At 38.3% G+C, this 19,238-nt stretch overlaps 1 protein-coding gene across 4 annotated transcripts in view; it reads left to right on the top strand.

Annotated features, from left to right (window-relative positions):
* The window catches only part of pde3a (phosphodiesterase 3A, cGMP-inhibited), a 91,501-nt gene that overhangs the window by 58,014 nt on the left and 14,249 nt on the right, over positions 1-19,238 (top strand). For 2 of the 4 annotated variants that reach the window (XM_084111243.1, XM_084111242.1), the window contains 9 exons: positions 1,172-1,435; positions 9,521-9,678; positions 12,304-12,425; positions 12,513-12,744; positions 15,621-15,691; positions 15,909-16,063; positions 16,884-17,021; positions 17,743-17,854; positions 18,057-18,158. In XM_084111243.1, coding sequence (XP_083967369.1) covers positions 1,172-1,435; positions 9,521-9,678; positions 12,304-12,425; positions 12,513-12,744; positions 15,621-15,691; positions 15,909-16,063; positions 16,884-17,021; positions 17,743-17,854; positions 18,057-18,158 — 1,354 coding nt within the window. The remainder of the gene's footprint in view (positions 1-1,171; positions 1,436-9,520; positions 9,679-12,303; positions 12,426-12,512; positions 12,745-15,620; positions 15,692-15,908; positions 16,064-16,883; positions 17,022-17,742; positions 17,855-18,056; positions 18,159-19,238) is intronic. The other 2 variants (XM_084111244.1, XM_084111245.1) reach the window with 2 other exon arrangements.

Raw genomic sequence — 19,238 nt, 5'->3', positions numbered from 1 at the left:
ATGACAGAAACAAACACTTGCGTCACGTCTTGGTTAACCCAGCTGTTTCCTATCCATTTGTTTCATGCATGCCTAATAAAATGAGGTTTATGAGATTTCACAGATGATGCTGATGAAGACAGAGCAGATTATCTAAATTCAGACTGCCTTTTTAAAGGGGTCCTATTATGCTTTTGTACATGTTCAACTCTCTTTAGTGTGTAATGTTGCTGTTTGAGCATGAAAAATATAGTTATTCTCTATATCAGTGTCAGTGTTTCTGAACTCCCTGAAACGCCTCCATTGTAGTCTTGAGTTTCTTCCGGGAACGGACACGTCACAATATTCCTCATTTAAATAATTAATGCGCAGAATAAAGGGGCGGGGCCTGGTTGAGTTAGTTAGTAGTGTGTTAAACTGGCGGTTATGGTAAGGGGCGGGACATTTCCCAAACACACTCGAAGCGCTCGACCAATCACAACACACTGATCCAGCCGACCAATCAGAGCAGAGTGTGCTTTTCAGAAGGAGGGGCTTCATAGAGACAGGAACTAAACAGAGCGTTACTGACAGACTGGGAAGAGAGGAGCTGCAACAATGGAGAATATAAGAAACATTTAAGCATGAAAACCTATTCTAGTAGAGCCCAAATACAAAATCAAGAAATTGTAAAAGGGTATAATAGGTCCCCTTAATATTAAAATTTATTATTAAAATAATATTTTCACAAATTATTTATGAAAATGGTCAAAAATGAAAAGTCAATAATAGTATACAGTGAAAATATTTGAATATTAAATGAATATTAAATCATATTTAATTGTGTGTGTGTGTGCGCTCTTCATGCTCTTCTCATGTCCTCTTTCTGTCTTTCGCCTGGTTTCTCCTGTACTTCTCATGACCTCCTTCTCTCTTGCCCTGGAAATCTCTCTCTTTCTCTGTGTCTCTCGCTCCCCCGTGTGTGTAGCAGTGCGGCGTCACTCTCTGCGTGCGTCAGTGTGCCTTACGTCAGCCCTGCATCGCGTCACCGGCGAGGTGCGGATGAGCTAACGGTGCTTTTTCTCTCTCCCCCCTTTGTCTCTTTCTCTCCCGCTACCTGTGCATTTAACTCTATCTCTCCCTTACACCAACTTACCATCTCTCTCTCTCTCTCTCTCTCTCTCTCTCTCTCTCTCTCTCTCCTCTCGTCCAGTCTTCGGGCACCAGTGTGACGGTGGACATCGCGGTGATGGGAGAGGCCCACGGACTGATCTCAGATCTGCTGGCTGACCCGTCTCTCCCCCCCAACACCTGCAGCACCCTGCGGGCCGTCAGTAACCTGCTCAGCACCCAGCTCACCTTCCAGCCGCTGCACCACCGGCCGCGCCTGAGCCCCCTGCTGGCCTTCAGCGACGCACACACCTGCTCCGACTCCGAGGAGCTGCCGGAGAAGGGGGAGAAGCTGGCCATCCCAAAGGTAAGGCCACACCCTCTCAGGTACCAGGATCTGACCCTTCGCTAAGCCCCGCCTTAAAAATACAACTAACCAATCTGACCTTTGCAGCTGTTGCAGCCCCGCCCACTTTTTTCAAATTCCATTCCTTTTTTGTTACCACTTATGTTAACAATAGTTTAACATGAACTAACGATAAACAATACTTCTACAGTGTTTATTAATAATAAGCTTCTGCTGCATCCCACTCCTTTTCGAACATATTGTAATTATTGTTATAATACTTTATAGTTATTACTTTTTTAGTTCGGTATGTTGCAACATACTTATTGTATTTTTATATTTTATTTTATTCGTATCTTTTTTGTTTTTCAAAAAAAAAAAAAAACTTAGTTCATGTTAATATCAACATTTACTACTATATTTTTAAGATTTTAAGAAAGTTGTATCTGTTAACATTAGTTAACAGATAGTAGTATAGATAGAAGTTAATAGTAGTACTATGAGCTAATGTGAATATGAACATTTTTATTAACTAACATTAACAAAGGTTAATAAATGCTGTAAGAACATATTGCTCATTGTTAGTCTATTAATGCATTAATTAATGTTAATAAGCAAGACCTTATTATGAAGGGTTATCATTGTTTTTTAAGTCATGATTAAATGGAAGTAATCTTTTCTTCTATATTGTGCTGAACATGGGAATGTAAAAGAAAAATGTGGGTCGGGGACTTGATTCTTTCCATCGGTTGTTGATTAGGTGGATGAAATGTGGGCGTGGCACGATTGGAGAATAATTTGAATCGCGATATGGCTAATGTGATTATTAAACTCCGAAAGGCTATGATTTCAAAAAAAAAATTAGAGCACTGGCCATTTCGAAGTAAAGACGTGACGCTGTTGCAGTTTCTACAGGCTTGTGCTTTCAGAGCAGTTCACTAAGCGCCATCTACTGTCAGAGAGTGAATTTGCTTTTTCATTCAGCTGGTGGATCGAAAAGAAGCTAATGTGCATTCTGAAAATCTACACAATTAGGATATACACCCCTGGGCAAAAAAATGGACCACGCCCAAAATGGCTAAACACTATTTTAATTGTCTTAACCACAAATATTTGGTCAGGAAATTAGCTACATTTAAGCAAATGCACTACTTAAAAAGACATTGCTGCCACAGAAAGACAGTTTTTGGCAGATTATGGGAAGTTGTGTGTGGATTGATGAATCACAATGAGTTGCATGTTGCATGGTGATGCTCCAGAGCGGCGGCTTCAAAAATCTGCTGTGAAATCTAGTAATAAATGCATCTCTACCAGTGAAGCATGAGGAAGAGTGCCATTGTGTGGAGAGCCTGGTGTTGGTGAGCTACTTCACTGTGAAAAGTCATTTAATACAGGAGAATATTGCAGAATGGCTTGCTTCCCACAAATGAAAAGTTGAATATATAAGTGAATATTTGGTCTCACATTTTTAAGAACAATCAACTTGGACGTTTAAGTCATTTTAACTTAAAGGGGTCATATAATGTCATTTTTGTACAAGCTAATATGATTCTTTAGGGTCTAAATTAAAAATTCGTAATATACTTTAATTAAAAATTCTCATTAGTATTGTAAGAAAACACTCATTTTACCTGGTCAAAAACAGCTTTGTTTTCAGCACGCCGTTTCAGTGCATGTGTCTTATTAACATTGTATTATAATGACCTGTACAAACCAAATAAATTTGGAATTACTCAAAAAATGAGTACACCGTTACTGTGCGTACACCGTAACACAATAACACAATAACCAGAGCCCGTCTACGGACATTCTCTGACAATAACCATAACGCGTCGTTCATTATAAACGTGGGATTATGAATTATATTGATAACGTCGTACATAGAAAACATGCCATAATGTACCCTGAGTGTAAAAATAGCCACATTCATCGTGAAGCGTGGAAGCTATTTGCAAAGATTAATATAAAGATTAATATAAAGGTCAATAAAACGTTACACTCACTTGTTCTTCTGGAGGTTCAGCAGGAACACGAATAGTTGGTACTGATCCTTTTTTCAGGAGCAGCTTCTTAGCAAATCCAGCTTTATACTGACCCTCGTTTGTAAAGCAGTCTGGTGAAATGATTCGCGCAAACATGACAGTATTGACGTTGATCGTGGGGAATATTCCCTTCGAAAACAAACTCAGCCACTGCGTCTTCAGCTGGACGGATTTAGAAACATTATCAATATGACTGCTGTGTTCGTTATTACACCCAAGAACAGAACACCACAATCGTTAGACGCCATTCTGCTCAGCACTCCAGCTATCAACAATGAACGCGCCGGTCGGCGCGTGCTATGATTGACAGCTCGCTCACGAGGGCGCGAGGGCAGGTCTGTGTTTGAAACGCTGCTGTCAATCAGCCATCGTGGGAGGGGCGTCGATTTTGTGACGTCACAATATCGAACAGCTTGATTTGAGACAGGAGGAAACATATAAGAAGATTAAAAAAAAAACACTGGATGGATTTTTATCATTTTATGATGGTTGTGTACAGGCACTGCCAACACACATTTCAGTACAATCAGCTTGTAAAAGTGCATGTACCATTATATGACCCCTTTAAATTGCATTAAACTACTTTTTTTTTTTTTTTTATGTTGAATTTTGTATGACTTGTAAAAAAAAGTTGAAAATTGCTTAATTTATTTTGATGAGTTAAAGCAATGTAAAAATATATGTTGTCATAAATTGATCATATCATTTTTTACAGTGTTGAGTGTAACAACACTGGCTCTTCTTCCTGTGGAAAGCTGTCTGCAAGTTGGGGAAGGCTATTACTTTATCTTAAGTTACTTTATCTACAGTATTTGTGCAATTCTTGCTAATTTCCTGACCAGTGATTTGTGATTTAAATGGTTAAGACCATTAAAAGACCACTAAATATTGTGCCTTTTTTTTGTTTTGTTTTTTTTTGCCCAGGAGTGTATATATCATATTTTAAATTAATATAAATAGAATCATTTATCATTTTGACTCATGCCTTTCCTTAAAAAATGGATGAAATGTGAGGTTTACCATTTTATAAAAAAATTCGTTTTTTTTATAAAACGTTTTCGTCAAAACTTTGACTTTGTATTAATTTTGTTTGTGCGGGTTTTAAAAAAGGTCTTTAAAAGCCTTAAATATCATTTTAAAATCCTACAGATACCCTGCATTGATTAAACATTATAAGGTTGAATACAATTTGTATAAAATAACACATTTGCACAGACGAATTGTTCACAATACATGCATTTTAAAGTAGATTGAATAGGGTGAATTTTTATTTCATGCCGACTTTAAAAATTCTTCAGTAAAGAATTGTAGCCGTGAAAACTTTTCTTCCACAAATTTTTATTTTGCTTTGATGAAAACATTTATTAAAAAAAAAAATATTTATGAACTACGCATCCCATGAATCATTTCAAATGATGTAACTGAATCATAAATGATGGTACAATATATGGTACAATAGCCTATATTTTGTTTGAGAGTGTGTGGAGGCTGATTCTGATTATGTCATTTGCAATACTTTCTCTGTGGAGAAAATTAATGCAATACTGTACGTACTTCTGTGTTCTATTATCAGCTTTTGGAATTCTAGAATGATATTATATGGAAGTCTGTAGTTTTAAATGGAATATACTGTTCAGTTCAGTACAGTAGAGCATATTTGCTCAATGTCTATTCATTTCAGTATTGATAAGACTTATAGAGCTGATAGTCTTCACAGTGCCATCGTGAATGTGTTTTTAAACACTTTTTTGATTCTTCAGTTTATAAGGACATTACTGGCAAATTTCTTTAAAGATAAGTCGCATATAAAAGCTTTGACATGCCACAATTAATTCCAGCCAAAGTAAGAGTAATATCCAGTCACTTTATGAGCCAATTTGACTGAAGATCATGCTGTTCACAAAACACCTATGGGACGTTCTGTAAAGCTTGTCCAGCGGGGAGCAAGGCTTAGCGAAGGGTCGATTAGGCTTCTGTTTTTCCGAAGCTGTGTTTTTACATTATTTTCTGCGGCGTAATTTTTGAATAGCTCGCGTTATCTTGGTGGAACCCATGAAGACTTTCAGACAAAAGAAAAAGACTCCATTGTGTTTAATGGTTTACTGCCACGGCTAATGCTCTGTGTTTTCGTCACACTCACACACACACACACACACACACACACGTTCCGTCCTCATTCACGCCAGCATGGCAGGTCTCTAATGTAGCGGACAATGACGCACATTCTCACAGAAGCCTTTTAATGTTTCACCAGCACTGCAGTTAAAAATGCATGCCGGCACTTAAAGAGTAGGTGAGGCTAAAGTCACTATGGGCCGGTGCACAGCTCTCCAGCTCTTTCCCATGCTGCAGTGCTCAGCAAACAGCATTAGGAGATGTTTATTAACGCCCATTCATTACACCTGGTCCATATGTAGGTCACACCGCACTACGCTCCGATAGTGAACAGAATTCAGAGCTCTATTATTTTTCCACAGCATATATAATGTGATATTTTGGCTGTGTGAAGAAAAACACGAGCGAGTCTGGTTCTTTAAGCCGCGTTTTATCTGTCAGTGCTGCAGCTGTGTCAACAGCAGGAATATCGGCATGAAACGCAAGGAGCGATTTCGCTTCCACTGATGGTGACACGATTCATAGAAGGTCACGGCGCGCGGCAGCTCCTCGGAGGAAATACTTGTGGCCTGTCTGGGTGTCCAGTTTGGCAGCGAGGCGTTAGCTTTGGCCTTGACAGGAAACGGGCCTTTTTCACGTAAATCCCAAATCACTTTCCCTGTGTATTTTAACTTGAAAAAGAAAAACACTTTTCCTAAGGTGTTACATTTCTGGAGACTGCAGCACTGCTGACTGAACGTCCATTTCTCTGAAGCCGGTAAACATGCAACAACTGTGGGTCAGAAACTGCGAACCTTTAACGCATTATACATGCATGAGCTCCCCATCTTAGAAAGTACTATTAAGATTTAAAGGCTGATTCCTCCAGTATTTTCCTACTTTAGGATTTCGAGCGAGTGCATACCTGTGTCCCAGACGTTTAAAATGCTAATCTATTCGAGAACTAATAGGAAAAGAAAGTTGTTGAACTGACCGGTTCACTGCACTCTCGGGGCCTGACTGTTTGCTGCATTTTTTGTTCGTTTTTATTAAGGATGATATATATATAGCTCAGCCCTAATAAAAACTATGCATGTATCTTGATATTTTTCAGCCTTTATAATGACATTTGATATATTACTGTATATTGATATATTACTGTAATTTCTCTGAAATGGCTTACATGTTTTTCTTTACTAAGTAGATTGAAAATGTTTAATCTATGAGGCAAAATGAAGTATAAATCTAATCAAATCACTAAGTAAACACAAGGACAAAGCATGTTTGATCATTTTGTATTATGTACACATATATAACAATATATAATTAAAAAATATATATTATTACCTATATTATTGGAGTTTTTTGCACGAGTTTTTTGTTTAATATTCAAGAAAAATGCTAAATATATTTCAGGAGCAATTTCACATCTCTTGAGGATTTTTGTATACCTAGAGACAATACGGTTTTTAAAACTGATAATTTTGCAATATGGGAAAGAATTTGGAGGGTAAATGTATTTTTTTTAAATATTTTTTGCATAGTAAAATAAAACCTGTAGCTGTAGTTTTTTCCTTTTTTTTGCTAAATAAGTTTAGTGTTTTAATCTTCCCTCATAAAATATAAAATATTTTCCTCATATTTTGATGGTTTAATCGAGCATGGTCATTTAAAACAAATATACTGTACTGCCACTACTTTACTTTAACCAAATGTCCTTTAATATCCAGACATGTTGTGTAGGTTAGTGTAGACTGTGTCTCTGCGCTGTCACTCCAGCTGGAGAAGATCGAACGAGACGCAGAAGCGTTGAACCTCTGCAACACTGACAGTCTGTCGGTGTGAGCGAGAGACGCCACGGCAGGAGAGGAGACACGCGTCCCGAGCACCTTCTCAGACATCAGGCCTGCTACATCCATTCAAACATGTTCCTCCCAACTTCAGCTGACAGCCATTCCAGCTGAATTAATACCAGACGCTCGTATCACTGAGATGTTTTCATGTTTGTGGCTATAGATTGTTGAATCAGCTAAAAATAAACATAATCTGTGACTCCTGAACCCGGCTCTCGCCCCGTTTTTCTGTAATGGGAAGGTGGTGGTATCCCAGAATGCCCAGGGCATGTACTCTTAAGCGCCAGCACTGGGGGCGGTAGGGTGATTGGGGTTGGGGGTGTACGGATATGCCCTCTGGTTCTCTACTCACAGCATCTGAAATATTCATGCTGCTGTCAGGAGAGTTTCTTCCCTTCCCTGACTCTTGGGGTAATGCAGTTCTGAAACTTTTTGTACACTATTGTACAATTTTATACAGTCAAAAACATACTTAAAGTCCCTGAAGTCAATCATTTTATCCTTTAAAACTCTTTGATACTCACAATGACAGTTTTCTCATATGATCATTTCCTTATGCCTTAAAATAGCTTGAATGTAACTCTACAGCCTTGCTTCATTTAGTATACGCGGATCCATGAATATGCAAATTAGCCCCGCCTCCAACCAGAAACTGATTCAGAAGAAGAAGAAGAGGAAGAGCGAATTATACAGGCAGGCCTGACTAACAAAAGCAGTTGATTCTATAATAATATCATATTGACGAAACAGATTTGGTAAACGCTCCAGTGTGTATTTGTATATTTTGTTTGTTGCAGCGGTGAGCCATGTAGCCAATCAGAGACATGCATGTTGGAGTTTTTGCATGAATCCTCTCCTTAGACACAATGTAAATAAGAGATTCATTGTTTATAGTGGAACTTTGTGAGATTGCAAACTGAGATGAGTGACAGCTTTTATAGTGATTATAAAGGGAGCTGTCATTGCGCGCTTTTTAGGCTATTCCATTCAGAAATTGAATAAAAGTTGACACATAACAGTAATTGATATGATTAGCCTTTGGCTTGACTACGTTATCAAACAGCTAATAATGTTACACAAACCCTGTTCCTGTTCGCCATCTCAGAGTCAGACAGCTGCCTTTTAAAAATCAGCATCCATACAAATAATGATAGGAAAAGCCCCGCTCAGCACGTTGGTCACATGTTTGAGATGGTAGGAAACGGGTGCTTTCAAAGGAGAAAATGAGAAAATACTCAGCCATAGTGCTGAATTTATTATACATGGTTTGTCTTAGTAAAAACACCACATCAACATATAAACAACATTAAAAACTTGATTTTCACCACAGGTAGACTTAAAATTGACTTTAATTGATCAATGCAGTGCACTTGTGCACATACTTAACATACATTTTTGCTGTGGCTGTGAAGCGTTACTGTTCTGGAGTTTCCTTGAAATATATTAAAAGTGCCATTAAACCAGATGTGTTATTCCGACTGTAAACCCCTCATCCTCCATAACCTGTATGCGTGCGTTTCTTAATAATATTTTTTGAAAACTGATTCCGAAGGTAATTAAATGATGACAGAATGTTCACTGTCCCTTTAAGTGCATATGTCTAGTCTATTTTATACCGAATACACGTTCCAAATCCCCCACGCTTTTTGATTGGTTCACAGCTTGTGATGTAAAGAAGCAGAGCGATGATGCATTTCTCCAGGGTCTTCCATCTGTTCTGTTCCCTTCTTCCCAGTTGGGGGAAGGGCTCAGTATTCCCTGATGGACCGCTGTCATCTGCCGCCCTCAGATGTTTGGCTTAACGCACAGACTCGCTTTCTTTAATACACACACTCGCACACTAAGATTGACATCATTTACGCAAAATGCAAAATTAATCTAAACAAGTGATTTGTTTTACAACTGCACTGCCAAAAAGTGTTAATTTGGCCTTTGGGTTGTCATACACATGTGGTTTTATTCTGTCTGGGTCAGTGTTAATTGATTGTAACTGTTGATGTGACATTTGACAAGCTTCAGAACTGACCTTCACGGATAATTTGTGTCTCTAAGTGTTTTGCTCCACTGTCAGATCTGTTTTAGTCTAAACTTGATGTATGTCCTCTTTTGAATAACAGCGTTTGAGGCGAAGTTTGCATCCGGGGCTTTTGAGACGGATTTCTTCCACGTGGACCACCACGACCTCAGCCACGGGCCTGCCCACGCTCGAACCCGGGCCGGTCCGACGAGACCGCAGTGCCAGCATCAAAACACCTCACGATGGCCCTTCCAGCAGGTAATGAACGCCTCCTTTCTGATCCAGATGCAATGCACACTGCCATCTGTGTCATTTACTGACTTACAGCACACTTATTATTATTCAGTCCTCGTTCAGTCACGACTTTCCTTTTGGCTGACATCACCTGCAATGATGACGTACAGTACTTATACTGTAGGTCAACCTGTAAGTTTGCATCTCACTAGTTCTCTCAACAACAAAAAACACAATAGGATTTTTCCATCGCCTTATTGCAGAAAATAAGCTAACAAAAGTTTACGACTCTTACACGTTTTTTTCATCATGATAATCACGAATGAACAACTTAGGTTAAAAGCTAAAGATGAATAATCATATCTTTTTACATGATCATATCATTTTACATTTTCATTATCATTTATAGTTTACAGTCTAAACTTCGTTTGTTACAATGAGAGGATTTGCGGGCGCACAGAACTCGGCACTGAACAAAAACTCCACCGTTTTGAGCGGTGAATGTATTCTAACTTAAACACATGTGATTAGCCATTGCGTTCAAGAAATCAACATACAAAAAATAGAAACCTTTGATGCCGTCCAGAGCGCAAACACAAATACGCTCTAGAGCGTTTACCAAATTTGTTTCGCCAATATCGATGGGGCCCCCAGATTCCCCGGGGCCCTAAGCATTCGCTTACCTTGCTTATTGGTTAAGTTTGCCCCTGATTTTAGACTTTCTGAAGTTTTGCCAATAGTTAACTCAGTAATTTAATGCCAGTTATCATTAATGCAATGAAAGTAACAGCACAATGATGTTATGCTCGTAATGTTTCGTAAATGCAATCAATTCCTTATGGATAAAATCAAGTCCCACCCTACATTATTTTGTCATAGATTATTTATTTTTAACCAGAAATATGTCATATTGTGAAAGTAAAATGCCGTTTCATGTTGAATTAAAGTGCTTTGATAACAGTGGGGATGTCATTGCAAAAGTGTCATTGCAAAAGAATCTCAAATGCTGCAGATTCTTTTTCACTATCACTGTTTTTACTCAGTGTCTTTTAACTCTTTCCAATTAACGGAATTTTCCGTAATTTATGACACAACGAGTCAGCAATCCCTGGTTTTACTGTTACATACAGTAGGAGGCGCTGTTACGCATCTTCTGAAAGAGTAAAGAATCGACAGATTAAAACACAGACTAAAAAGAAGCACAAACAAGCGAAAGAAGCGTTGCTTATGCATGTGTTGAAGTCTTTGACAAAATGCGATTTTCTCATCTTTTTGTTCAAAATGTTGCTTTTTTTATGTAACTTACCCACATTCAAGTGTTGATAAAAAAGACTGCTAGAATAAAATGTTTTTGATTGTTTTTTTCCTTTCTTTTGATGTTCAGAAATTCATACAGCAAAATATTCTTGGGGCCATTTTGTGAAAATTATCAAAAATGCTGGCGCTGGCTGGCAATCTTTTAAAAAACGCTGGCGGGGAAAGGGTTAATAAGCTGATTTTTAGTGGATGTATGAAGTCAATTGTCCTCAAGTTCAAGCAGGTGTCCTAACAGAGAAACCACATGTGAAATCCATCACATTAACTACGTTTCAATAACGATTCACAAACACAAAAGTTTCCAAAAACTTCATTTTGAAGCCGTTATATATTGTTTTATTACTTCAAACCTAACAAACACTGAAATGTTTGTTTGAGAAGTATGCTTGTGCTTTTGTAATATACCGCAATGACATTTGCTCACTTGTCCAAATACTTCTCAGGTCCGCTGTCCGCTGACTCATGAAGTGTTTTGAAGCAACAGTACTTTCTGAAAATATGAGTCCACATAGATTTTCTGGGGATTTATCTGAAACCACTTTTATCCGTTTGCCCTCATCTTGTTTTGTTTGTCATCGTGGTCTCGTACGTTAGTGTTTCGCACAGCTGTTGCGGATCGCCGTCAAGCGCTTGAACTTTCCAGAGCTCCTACACGCTGCCTCACTCCGTCTGAATGTTTGATTCAGATTTCATAATGTCCATCTTTGGGCATTTCTCCACCTTTATATCTCTTATTTCAGCTTGAGTTATACAGCCCAGCTAAAGTTCAGCCCATTAATACGCATATCCAGATAGCCATCTGCACTGTGTAGACAGGGAGTTTAAAGAGGCTTCCTGGAGACACGAGAGCCAGGGATGTGTTTAGATTCAGATCCTGTCGAAATAAAAGCCCCTGTGAAAAATGGAGGGTCACCTGCATTACCATGTTGAGGCTGGTCTTAAAGTGGCGGGTCTCCTTAATGGATATCTGAAGAGTGTTCCCTGTTCGCTCAGATCCTGTAAAGTTGGCAGGAAAATTCAAGTCTGAACCCTTCTCCAGAAATACACCACTTGGACTTTTCTAACCCTGGAAAGTGCATTGTGAACTTTCCTTTTGAGAGGTAAACGGTTATGCCTTGTTGAATTAAGGTGCAGTATCTTCATCGAGGACACAATGGTTACATTTACATGCACCCAAATAATCTGTTAGTAGTCGGATTGAAAAGCCTTCATGCAAACAGATTATTGATGTATGTTGAATGTTTACTGGAAAACAAGTCAAAAAAATGTTTTCCAGTGAGTGAAACGACATACCAGGTAAAACCATGAAACTTTCCTCTTCCTCTTCTGCAGTTTGGTGAACAGTGACTCATGGAACAACTCCGTTATGCTCACCATTTCCAAGAGCAGATCCATGTCCGCTTCATACGCTGCCTCCTCCGCCACCAACCACATCTATAGCAAGAGCCGAAGAGGTAAAGCACTCTGTGTGTGTGTTTGTCAAGTGAAAGGAGATAAATGGGCTTTGGCAGTGCCAGTGTGATGCCTCTGCTCTCTGACAGGTTACCCTTCTTCCAACATCTCACCTCTGGCTTCACCCTGCCACTCTCCTCCAGTCCAGGGCACTCCGCTCAACAGTCCCACCAACAAAAGCCCTTCAGTGGAGCTGCCTGACACAGATCTTCCACAGGGCGACGGCCCACCGTCACACAGCCCTCACAAAGCCTTAACCCACAGTCAGAGCGCCCCGAGCCCCAGTACCACACACTGGGTGCCTCCTCCACTTTGTAGCAGGTAAAACTAAAGACTTGAAGTCCCCCTGTTGTCCATAATTGTATCCCTTAAAACTCATCTTTGATCACCAAAATGACATATTTAAACGTTTTTTTTTCCCTGTGAAAAAAATTCTTCATGCCTTACAATAGCTTGAATGTAACTCTACACCCTTGCTTCATTTAATATTCGCGGAACCATGAATATGCTAATTAGACCCGCCTCCACTCACTCACACCAGCTCAGAGATTCACTCTGCCAACTTGCTGAGGTAAACGTTGCACAATGATATTGCTCTTTACAACGTCGGACACATAACGGTTATTAATATGATTAGCCTTTTGCTTGACTATGTTATCAAACAGCCAATAATAATGTGTTGCTAATGTTACACAAACCATGTTCCCGTTCGCCATTTCAGAGTCAGGCAACTGCGTTCAAACAATCATCAGAAACACTTTGAACAACTTAGAACGTCAGTGGAGAAAGGCATATAGTTCATAACATCGTAATATACATCATACACCTGCTATATTGCTAAATCTACCTGATTTTTCATATCAGTAGAAACATTTACTGGGATAACCTGGCTTCTCTTGAGACTCCCCTGCTAGTTCCCTCTTAATAATATGCTAAAGCCCGCCTGCACATTGATCTGATTGGTTAGTAGTTTGTGACGTCAGAAACACCAGTCTTTGGTTCACTGCAGTTTTAAGGAGAAAAAACTCAGCAATGGTTTTGACTTATGAATTTGTTCATGGTTTGTCTTAAAGCTTATTAAAAACACCACATAGACATATAACCAACTTTAAAAACTTGATTTTCACCCCAGGAGGACTTAAAATATGCAATTACCGTGCACTCATATTACTATTGGGAGAAAGTGCAATGCACAATATGGCGGAATACGTCCCGCCTTCTAAAAAAAGAGCCAATCGGTAAATCATAAGTCATTGCGTCGCTGCAGCTCCACTTGCTATAGGAACAGTCTGTGCATTGGCTGGTCTAGCCTGAAAAATGCAGTTTTCTGTCATGATTTGAAAAGCACAAGCAGGCGTCTATCAGCGGACCGGTCCTGCTTTCAAACGCTCCCGTCTGTATCTGTGTAAGCACTCAGTGAAGAGCGTCATTGATGTATATTTACAACATGTTTTTGAAGCGCTGAAAATGCCAAAAAAATGGAAATTCTGTCATCATTTACTCACCCTCAAACCTGTAGGAGTTTCTTTCCTCTGTTGAACACAAAAGAAGATTTTTTTTTTTTCATACTCTGGAAGACAGTGGCGTCCATCAAATGTACATTTTTCAAAGTATCTTCTAGTATATTCTTTTGTGTTCAGCAGAAGAAAGAAACGCATACATGTTTTGAACAGCTTGAGGTTGAGTAAATGATGACAGAATTTTCATTTTTGGCTGAACTATGCGAAACGGTAACGAAACGGGAGTATGCGAAACGCCCATGTCATGTCATGTTGTTTGAGTAGTTCAGTGATATTCCTGGAGGAACACCACATGAGTTGTAAAAACTGAGCCTCTTGTTAAAAAGTTACCAAAACAATGTTGTTGCTTTTTGTGAATGATGTGCGTCCAAAGTCTTTTTGAGGAATTTTGCTTATGCAGATTCCATGCAGAGCGATTAATGGGTAATTTTAAGAGCAGATATCAAGTTATTATTAATTTTGAGCACAATTCATCACTAAAAAGCACACGCTTGCTGTTTCCAAAGATCTGAGCGTATCCTGTGGCCCAGGATGTTCTACAAGACCGCAGCTTTAACCCATGACGTGGTTACTGAACAACCACTGATCATTAACTGTGAAAAATAACCAACACTGTGTCTAAATATTAACAGATGGACATACATGGTCAGATCTGCTGTTTGACTCACAGCGATCGCTGAGACAAGGTCAGCGTCCCCTTGGCCTGTAATGAATGCTGGTCACAAAAGAACAGCTTGATTAGCTTCTGTCTGGCACGTTCATTTAAAGAGCTAAACTAAACAACACTGACAACGGCTAGAGCACCTGACACACAATCAGGACGCCTCTCAATTTCACTGCAAAATATTCAAATATGCACACACTATCAGTTTCCTAGCTCTCCCAAATCATAAAGCATAAAATACATAAAGCGTAACGAACAGATTCCAGTGCCTACATTGATAGATAGTGTCTTTTTATTGTTCTTAAGGAATGTTCCTGAAGTCAACATGAAATGGCATTTTTTTTTATTTTATTTTTTATCGTAATCTGACTTATTTCAACTATGAGTAAAGTAGGATATTCTGTGAGAGAGAAAAAAAAAAGAGTAGAATGTGATTTTATTTTATTCTCTGAGAATTGATTCAATTGTGAAAATGATGAAATTGGATTAAAGATTTGGGAATTTTTATTTATTTATTTATTTATTTTGGAACAGGCAAATAATCCACATTAAAACCAGGAGCGTGTAGTGAGGAAGTAAATTGCTGGTTTATTACTTTATTTGCTGTTGTACAATTATTATTGTTATTTAATGTTATTATTATTGTTGTTGTTGTTAAAATGCAATACAAAAGCAAATAAAGGCAAAAAATTAAAATATATATAGGATAATAAATCATTGCAAACTATTTTAATGTTTAGCGGGTTATTAAAAATGTTCTCTAGTGATACAGGATGTTTACTAGCTGTTTAATTCATAAAATTGAATTAAAATTACGAATAAATTCAAATTAAATGAATTAACTATTAACTAAATCCATAAAATGATCCCATGATGATTCTATATGTGAATCGCCTCACTTCTTTTTCTCTCTCTATATATATTTATATATAAATAATATATATGCTCTCTTTTTTTAATGTGAAAGAATGAGTCCTGACAGTGATGTGAATGGTGTGTTGTGTGTGTTGTAGCTGTGGAAGACCGTACAGTAAGAGGCACGGGGATGGCTCCACAGACGCAGGAGACAGAAGCCAGCAGTCAGGTGACGCCACCGTCATGTCGGACCCTCTCTCTGAATTAGCATTTAGATGCATTTCACTTATTATCCATTTTGCAGATGTGATCTGTGATATTACAGCTCGATCCTGGATTGGATCTCTGAGTTGATATGTAATTGGTGTCTTTCTAAGCTGTCAGTCTGCTCAAACATGAAATATTACGAGAGGCGTAATCACTTTTTTTTTCTAATAACCTTTCAGACGAGCCGGTGATAATGTCATCCGACTATGACAGCACCTATGAGACCAACCACAGTGACATCAGTGACTTTGCACAGAATGAGGAAGACGGAGAGGGTCACCGGAAGCCCTGCGGGACGTTCCCGCCTCAGGCGCTCGCTCTTATACCCCCAGAGGTAAACAGGCCTTCTGCGGGACAAATTGATTTTTTAGCACTGCAGTTTAGTTCAGGTACAGTAGATGCTGTTCAGTGTTAGTTAAAGCAGGACAAATACACAGTGTAAAGTGTTGCATCAGCAGCATGCATAAAATATGCAGTGTACATTTAATATGTTCTGCAAGAAATTATTTTCTTACTCAGTATTTTTGTCTTGTTTTCAGTACAAATATCTTAAACATCATTACATCAAGATTTACATGAGAAGCAAAATGGCACAAGTCTTGTATATACAATTTTTTTGAGTTTTCTGACCCCACTGGCAGATATTTGTTCTTATTTTAAGCATAAGCTCACTTAATTTTAATGCTTTTAAAATAACACATTATTTTATGTATTTTATTATTTTATAAGAAAACGAGACTTAATATCTTAAATGTATCTTGAGTTAAGAATTTATCGATATCTGTAATGGAAAACAAGACAAAAATCATTTCTTTGCAGTGTGCAGAAAATGTATAAAGCATATAAAAAATACGGCAATGGCATAAATAAATTAGTGTTATGTGCAATGCTCTGGGCGGTTTGTTTGATCCAGTGAAACTAAACCTGCCATCAAATTGTCATCCAAACTAATCAGCGAGCGTTTGATGTGTTAGTGATTTGTTTTTGCTGTGGTTTGATGACAGACTCTCTTTCTGTTATGCCATTTTAACTACTCTTTTTAGTAGTTTCATATGTGCCACTTCTTTAGGAAGCAATTGCAGACATATTCAGTGTTTTTTTTTTTTTTTTTACAAGATGGCACTGTTTGTGATCTGAAATCATTTCCTCTGCAGGATAAGCCCATCTTGGCCCCGGAGCCCCTGGTAATGGAGGGACTGGAGCCTCTCATGAGTCAGATCAACAACTGGAACTTCCCGATCTTCAGTCTGGTGGAGAAAACCCACGGCAGATGTGGCTGCATTCTCAGCCAGGTGAGACACTGACATCTAGTGGAGGTCCACAAGGCTAACGCACATCTACCAAATGAACTAAGACTGCTTCAGTCTCACACTGGCAGGTTAGTTTAAAACAGGGCACGGTTCACAGGAAGAAAGACCTGTAGGAGGTCGTCTGAGTTCAGGTGGCGCTGGAACTTCGGCTTGAGTCGCGTGAATTTGAAAGCAACTCAGCAACACCTGGGCCAGGATTATTGGATAATAATTGGCTGATATTTGGGCTTTTTTTTTTTTAAATAATAAATTTTATTAAATTATAAAAATTAGTGTCAGATAGTAATGGAACGGATTAAAAAATAACGTTTTATCTGACTTTTTTTCCCCTCAGAAATGAGATATAAACTCGCAATTGCAAGTTATAAAGTCTGAATTGTGAGATAAAAAGTCACAATTACCTTTTTTTTTTTTTTTTTTTTATTCCATGGTGGAAACAAGCTTCCATAGATTAGACTTTTAGTTCATTTGTAATAAACAAGTGTAAAATAAGTGTTCATTTAAATGTAGCAACTTTATGTACATTGTATTTGTTCATGTTTGCTTGTGTATGCATATATATATATATATATATATTTATATATGAATGAATAATTAAAAGTATTTGCACATAATTCCTTCTGTGGAATTCTAGTTTTATTGTTTTGATTCTTTTGTTTAAGACTAAGGTTGAGAGATTTTGCCATTGTTCTCCGTGGTTTAGGTGTCCTACCGGTTGTTTGTCGATACGGGACTCTTTGAGACATTCAAGATTCCGGTGAGGGAGTTCATGAACTATTTCCACGCTCTGGAGAACGGATACAGGGACATCCCATGTGAGTCCTTGTGAGACATGTGTACAGAAATATGTTAACAATGAGATAAGTTATGATGTACTACAGATGTTGTGCATAGTCAGCTTCACCTCCAGAGGAATACACTGCCCTGAATCATCAGTTGTGGCACACTGTACTTTTGTGTGTGTTGTATCTCCCCCTAGTGGTGGTTTACAGTATTAAACCTCGTCTTCCTCCCCAGATCACAACCGGATCCATGCAACAGACGTCCTCCATGCAGTGTGGTACCTCACTACTCAGCCTGTGCCTGGTTTACCTACACTGGGATCACTTAGTGACTCGGGTAAATTCATTACAGTTTGGAAAAGTTACAATGGAAATAATTTCTTGCTTGTAATTGAAAAGTATATGTATACTTAATATTACACAGGCTAGACCTGCATATTTTGATATGCTTATATTAATGCTTTATATGTTAAGGGGGGACTAGAGAGTGCTGTCAGTTGTAACACTGTCAGTTTGACAATTCACAAAAGAGCAGTGGTGATGTCATCAATTTCATACTCTCACATCACCTTTTTGGGCTCACAAAAAAAGAAGAAGAAAAAAAACCCTTTTTGAGCTCACAGGAGAAGTGGCATGTGACTGTGAGCAACATTGTAGATTTTATGACTTTCAGTAAAGAAAGTAATTTTTTTATCAAGATCATTTTTTGCATAGCAATCATTGTTCTGTAGATACAATTATTTGACTTGCATAACTGGTCTCCCATATGTAACAGTGTGGTCCTGTGAGGAATGGCATGTCTCTGCATACAGTGGAATGACAATAAAGCTCACTTGACTTGACTTAAAAGCGCCTGCCAAATGCATGCAGTTGTGGTCAGAATTAATGGCACCCCTGGTAAATATGATCAAACATGGCTGTAAAAAATAAATCTGCATTGTTTATTCCTTTGATCTTTCATTAATTTTTTTTGCAAAAATCAAACCTTTCACTGAAGTAAAAGAATTGAAAGTGGGGAGGAAATCACATTATGAAATAAATCTTTTTCTCCAAAACACGTTGGCCACAATTATTGGCACCCCTAGAATTTAAGAATAAAATATATTCCCATTAATATTTACCTTTTTTTTTTAGCACACCAGGGTGACTGAGGAACACCCTGTGTGTGTAGTTTAAATATGAGGAAACACAAAGGCCAAATTTCTTTAATCATCCATCACAATGATTAAAACTAAAGAATATAGTTCTGATGTGCAGCAAAAGATTGTTGAGCTTCACAAAATAGAAAGTGACTGTAAGAAAATAGCTAAAGAATTGAAAATCCCCATTTTAACCGTCAGGGCAATAATTAAGAAGTTCCAATCAACTAAAGATGTTACGAATCTGCCAGGAAGAGGACGCGTGTCTATATTGTCTT

The sequence above is a fragment of the Abramis brama genome, assembly GCF_963993115.1.
Source record: "Abramis brama genome assembly, chromosome: 4".
In the NCBI taxonomy this organism is placed as follows: Eukaryota; Metazoa; Chordata; class Actinopteri; order Cypriniformes; family Leuciscidae; genus Abramis; species Abramis brama.
This window is presented reverse-complemented; position numbering and strand designations above follow the sequence as displayed.